The 6000-nt window shown below is 32.6% G+C and overlaps 1 protein-coding gene across 1 annotated transcript in view; it reads left to right on the plus strand.

Annotated features, from left to right (window-relative positions):
* Positions 1 to 4125, plus strand: part of LOC127120338 (methyl jasmonate esterase 1) — a 28624-nt gene extending 24499 nt beyond the window's left edge. The window contains exons 3-4 of the mRNA XM_051050748.1: positions 3366 to 3500; positions 3644 to 4125. Of these exons, the coding sequence (XP_050906705.1) occupies positions 3366 to 3500; positions 3644 to 3931 (423 nt within the window). The 3' untranslated portion in view covers positions 3932 to 4125. The remainder of the gene's footprint in view (positions 1 to 3365; positions 3501 to 3643) is intronic.
* Positions 4126 to 6000: the final 1875 nt, after the last annotated feature.

Below are 6000 nucleotides of genomic sequence, written 5' to 3' on the forward strand. Positions count from 1 at the left end.
TTACAGATCAAAATCTGCCAGAAGTACCACTACCTCAACCTCCAAGACAAAAGGGAAAGCTGCTTGTTTAAGCGCTTCATCCTCGGACTCTTAGGATATTCCTGAAACATCTCCTCAAAAATTTCAAAAGAAAGAAGAAATTCCTGATAAAAGTTTCCAAGCCATGACAATCACTAGAAATTATGAATCTCCCATAAATAATTACTCTATTACTAAATCATTTGTACAAAAGGGAGATGAGTCCTCCTCAGATGGTAACAAGAACTTTTATCAAGAAACATCTGCTGATGAAACACCGAGATCTTTTTCATCGAAATCAGAATCTGAAGATAACTATATCCCAAGACTCTTCATGGAAAATATAAAATAGGAATATCCTTTTTTGAAAGAATCCCCGGAAGAAACTCTAGTCCCCGAAAGGACTAAACCAAATGGCGGTCCTTGGTTCACTTTTGATGATAGATCAACTAGCCGCTGGAGAAAGAGACTAATTGAATTCAGAGCTTGGCTTGACACCCAGATGATAAAAACAGGTGCAGATAGCTATAAGATCATTGAAGAATTTTGTTGTAGAATGTCAGGCACGATGAAAGAATGGTATCACAATCTTAGAATTTTCAAACAAGATGTGTTACACTGTCTAGAAACTACAACTAATATTCTTGGTGTGCTTCACCATGAAGAGAATGGCATGTAAGAATCCTTACCTGGAGCTTGAGTGTAAAGACAAAAATATTAGTTGTAGTTTCTAGGCGATGTAACTCATCTTGTTTGAAAGCTCTAAGATTATGATATCATTCTTTCATTGTGCCTGTCATTCTACAACAAAATTCTTCAATGATCTTATAGCTATCGGCACTTGTTTTCATCATCTGATGTCAAGCCAAGCTCTGAATTCAATTAGTCTCTTTCTCCAGCGGCTAGTTAGTATATCATCAAAAGTGAACCAAGGACCTCCATTTGGTTTAGTCCTTTCAAGGACTAGAGTTTCTTCTGGGGACTCTTTAAAAAAGGATGTTCCTATTTTATATTTTCCATGAAGAGTCTTGGGATATAGTTATCTTCATATTCTGATTTCGATGAAAAAGATCTTGGTGTTTCATCAGCAGATGTTTCTTGATAAGAGTTGTGGTCACCATCTGAGGAAGACTCGTCTCCCTTTTGTGCGGATGATTTAGCAATAGAGTAATTATTTATGGGAGATTCATAATTTCTAGTGATTTTCATGGCTTGGAAACTTTTATCAGGAATTTCTTCTTTCTTTTGGAATTTTAGAGGAGGTGTTTCAGGAATATTCTGAGAGTCTGAGGATGAAGCGCTCAAACAGACAACTTTACATTTTGCCTTGAAGGTTGAGGTAGTGGTAGTTCTGGAAGGTTTTGGTCTGTAAGATATAGGTATGTATTTAGCCTGATTTGGTGGTGTTGAAACATAGGCAGGGTAGAAATAAGAAGACCTTTCTGATCGTTTAAAATATGTAGGGAAAGTATGAGGGTCAAAGAAAGAGTTTTCAACAGGCTTAGGCTTTCTTTCTTGAGATGCTCTTAAGAAATCATCTATATGTTTTACTCGGGCATGTAGATTTTTAATTTCTCTTTCCATTTGGTCAAAAGTTTTTCCAAAATTTCTCTTTTCTTACATCTGTCGCAAATCACGATCCAACTGAAATACTTGAGATGTTAGGCTTGTGTAATGTTTCTGCATTTTTTGGGATAAAACCTTGAGATACTCATCTATTTCTTCTATTTTATCATCAATCTTATCCACCTTTTGGTCAAGATTTTGGAGAATATCATTTTGAGAAACCATGTTTTCTGATTGCCAATTTAGAACTTCTTCAGCTTGAGTTAAAGGTTTAAGTTTTTCATCGGGTTGGACTTCATTAGGATGAATGAAGGGTTTAGATGTTATGCATATGATTGAATTGATCTTCCTTTTTAGAGAGGAAAATTGTTGGCTATAATACAATGTTGTAGTTTGGTACATAAAGCAAGAGATTGGCTCAACATTTTTGGGAGGATTCAAAGGTTTACAGTAGTCTGACAGTGACCACGTAACAAGAGTAGGGTCATTTGGTGGCAACCGTTTTTCTTTCTTGAGAATATTGGGAGCTTCCTTATAAATAGGAAGATGTTTCTTTTTCTCATGGATTGCCACCCATGAACTGTTATCAGGATCATATCTTCTCCGTGGAGGAAGATATTGTTTGCATGTCCCTTTGTTTTTCTTTTTTGGGAGGATAATGTCTCTGTCAAAATCATTATCGTGCATCCAACATTCACATCTTGAGTCACATTTACTGGAATATACGTCCAAAATAAAGTGACCATTTATCTTGTCTGTATAGATAGGTTTTCATTTACTAGTAACAACATGAACCAGGCACCAATGTTTTTTGAGAATCAACTGGATCATCATGGTTTGAAAATTAGAAGAATGAGCCTAACTGCTCCAAATGTAAATATGTATATCCTTCTGGATCATCATGTTCTTCCATGGAGACAGAGGATGAGCCTAACTGCTCCAAATGTAAATATGTATATCCTTCTGATTTCCAGTGATTTATGAGATTCTGAGGAATCTCTAAATCTACATACTGCTCTTGGTTTGTAGCTCTGAGGCTACATTGGTCTAGTCGGGATGTCTGGACATACTCTTTCATATGAGGACGGTTTGTAGAGATTAGATTTCTAATAATTGTTTTTTTGTTGTTGTTTTTTTTAAAGAAATTATAAGGACTTAAAAAGGGAGGTACTATTCATCAATTTGACATCTTTTGAAACATAAGAATACTCAACAAGATTTTCTATTTTGTTGGCATCAGTCTTTTTAAATAGTTTAGGAAGTGATAGGGAAGAGGTGGTAGTAATGAGTTGAGTGTTTGGTTGTGACGTTTCCATGATTAAGTAGTTTTCTCTTTTATTCACTCTCTTTATTATATTCATACCATATGTACCCCTTCTTATGTACCCCTTCTTTCTGTCAAGACTCTGATACCAAACAACAAAACATCTTCTCTTCCTTTTTTTTCCAGGAGCAAGAATGTCATCAAAGACATTGCAAGAAAATTAAATAGTAAAGATTTTTACAAAAATTCTTCTTATTAATTTAGAGTTTTATAATTTTATACTATCTCTTTATTATATTCATATCATATGCATCCCTTCTTTCTATAGACGCTCTGATACCACACTAATAAACAATAGAAAACAAATTCTCTCCCTTTTTTTCAGTAGCTAGAATGTCATCCGTTTATTTATCTCTCCTGCATGTCATCAAAGACATTGAAAGAAAATTAAATAGTAAAGATTTTTACTAAATTCTTATTAATTTAGAGTTTTATAATTTCATTTTGCAAATTGCAGTTTCATCAAAGATTGGATTCCAATTTGGACATAAAGGTTATATTTGACGATAGCTCAAACAATAAAACAAATGGAACAGTCATAAATGGGCCTCAATTGTTAGCATCCAAGATGTATCAACTATCTCCACCTGAGGTATGTAGACTAATGAATATGCTTATGTTAATCCTAATAAATGTTTATAAATTTTTTTTAGAGAAAAAGAATATAAATTACTTTCAAAATACCATGTTTATAATAATTTATAATTTTGATAATTTTGATTATAAATGAATCAGGACTTGTCCCTTGCAATGTTATTACTAAGGCCTAATCGGAGTTATGGTGATCAAGAATTATTACGAGAGAAAACAAGTGTCACAAAAGATAATTACGGAAGTGTTGCTAAAGTCTACGTTGTGTGCCAACAAGACAAATTGTTAAAGCTTGATTTTCAATTGTCAATGATTCAAAGAAATCCTACAAACGATGTCAAAGTGATTCCTGAAACTGATCACATGGTCATGTTCTCTAAACCCCAAGAGCTTTTTGCATGCCTTCAAGAAATTGCTGACACATATTATTAGCAATTTAACAAACTATTAGTAACTGTGAAGGGACATCTGATTATAGAGGTATTTTAAAACCCTGAAATTTTGATCTAGACCAAAAATAATTTTATGTCAATTTAGTTTTTTTAAATATATCTTTTCTATGTATGAAAACCCATTAACATATACATGGGCTATTCATCTATCCATCTATTCTATGCATTCATTAATTTGAGTTTTTTTTTTTAGCTTCATTAACTTCCACGTTTGGGAAATTGATCGAATGAAGTATGTTGTAAAATCAAATGAAAATCAAATGAAAATAACAAAAACAAAATATAGGTAAAATAAAAAATGAGAATCTACACACACAAATATACAAATACGTTTATCAAATTTCGGCCAAAATAATCTATTTTGAGAGAGATAGCAGCTCTTCTATCCATTGTCAATGGGGAGTATTTAATAACAAAATTATTAATGAGTTATAAGAAAATATTCTCCTTGTTCATAAGAACATCTCATTTTTCCACTCAATTTGTGGCATAATTTTTTTCCTCTTAATACATGAATCACACAAAAATGTTTAAAGTTTAATGATGACAACATGTCATACTACTTTTTTCTACCATTCTCTTTATTATTTTAATCATATTTATGACTAAAATTATAAGAATTAGAACAAGTTATAACATAATTAAAAATATTGCGGTGTACTTGGCAAAATATACAAGTATCTGTGGTGTCCATATGCAATTAGGGGATACTCAAAGGCCTTGATAAGTTGGTGATGGTTATGACTTGCCCCGCGGCGGCAAAAGGTCCTGTTTGGTGGAATTTATGGTGTTTACGGTGGTATGAGAACGGTAGATCACGTGAGGAGAGAAGCTTTGTGTATAAGTGTTTTGCTTATGGTATAATGATTTGTCTCTTTCTCCCATTAGGGGATATGTATTTATTGAGGGCCATTGAGCTTAGGGTTCAAAAAACCTAAGAGATGATAAGGCGAGTCCCTTAGCCAAATGGGCGAGTATTTTTCTTTTTGTCAGATGTTTCCTGGGTAGCCAAGCGTTAGTGAGAGATGTTGATTTTCATTTGATTATCTTAGATATGTCAAAAACCTTGGTTAAGTATGAGAGCTCGAGTGCTTAGTGAAGAGAGTGTGTGGGTGGCATTTAATGCAACTAATGTGAAGACGATGTTCATCATCTATCTTGGTTTAGTTTTGATGAAGACAAAAATATGAAGGCAAAAATTGATGAAGTTTAACAAAGAAAAAAGAGGTTGAAGTCTATCTAAATCAATTATAAAGATTTCAAATGCCATTGGATGTTGAAGTAAAAAATGATTTGATCACGAAGAAATGTATTCAATGTTAATTCATTGTATATAAGCTTTAGATGCTCAAAAATATTCATCCATTCTTCTATAAAGTTTCCAAAATATTCTTGCATCAAAACATTTCATTTCAAGTCTTTTAAAAAGCAAAAAATCAAGTTTTACTTTAGTATAATCGATTGCATTATTCATCCAATTGATTGGACATCCATTATGTCATTTAAATTTGAATTTACTTAGTTTTTTTATAAACTGTGGAAGTTTGGAACCGCCACAATTCACATCTGTTTGAATCAGTATTTAAAATTTAAATTTATGCTGGTTTTTTGTGGCCTTTGGAACCTCCTCAATTTACACTATTTTGAACCAGTATGTAAAATTTGAATTTATTCTGTTTTTTCTGGCAGCTTTGGAGCCGTTGTAATTTACGTTTTTGAACCGTTCTATTTCTAAATCATTGCAAACCTTCATGAAAATGTTTTAAACTTTTGCATATATTCCAAGAGGCATCATGGGATATATATAAACCATGTTTCATCATATTTTTCATTAAACTCTTTCATTTTAGAATTATTCATTACTTTAAGTCATGAAACTTTAAGCATAAAATTGCATATCTTTGAACATATATACTTGCAAACAAATCATAAGATATGTGAACATTTTCCCATATGGCGTCTTTCAATTCCTCTTCAACATTGTTCTAACTATCTATCAAAATGATCACTTTACTTCTATCTTTTAACACAATGTAACCCATAAATCGT

This window comes from Lathyrus oleraceus, chromosome 2 (genome assembly GCF_024323335.1).
Source record: "Lathyrus oleraceus cultivar Zhongwan6 chromosome 2, CAAS_Psat_ZW6_1.0, whole genome shotgun sequence".
Taxonomy (NCBI): domain Eukaryota; kingdom Viridiplantae; phylum Streptophyta; class Magnoliopsida; order Fabales; family Fabaceae; genus Lathyrus; species Lathyrus oleraceus.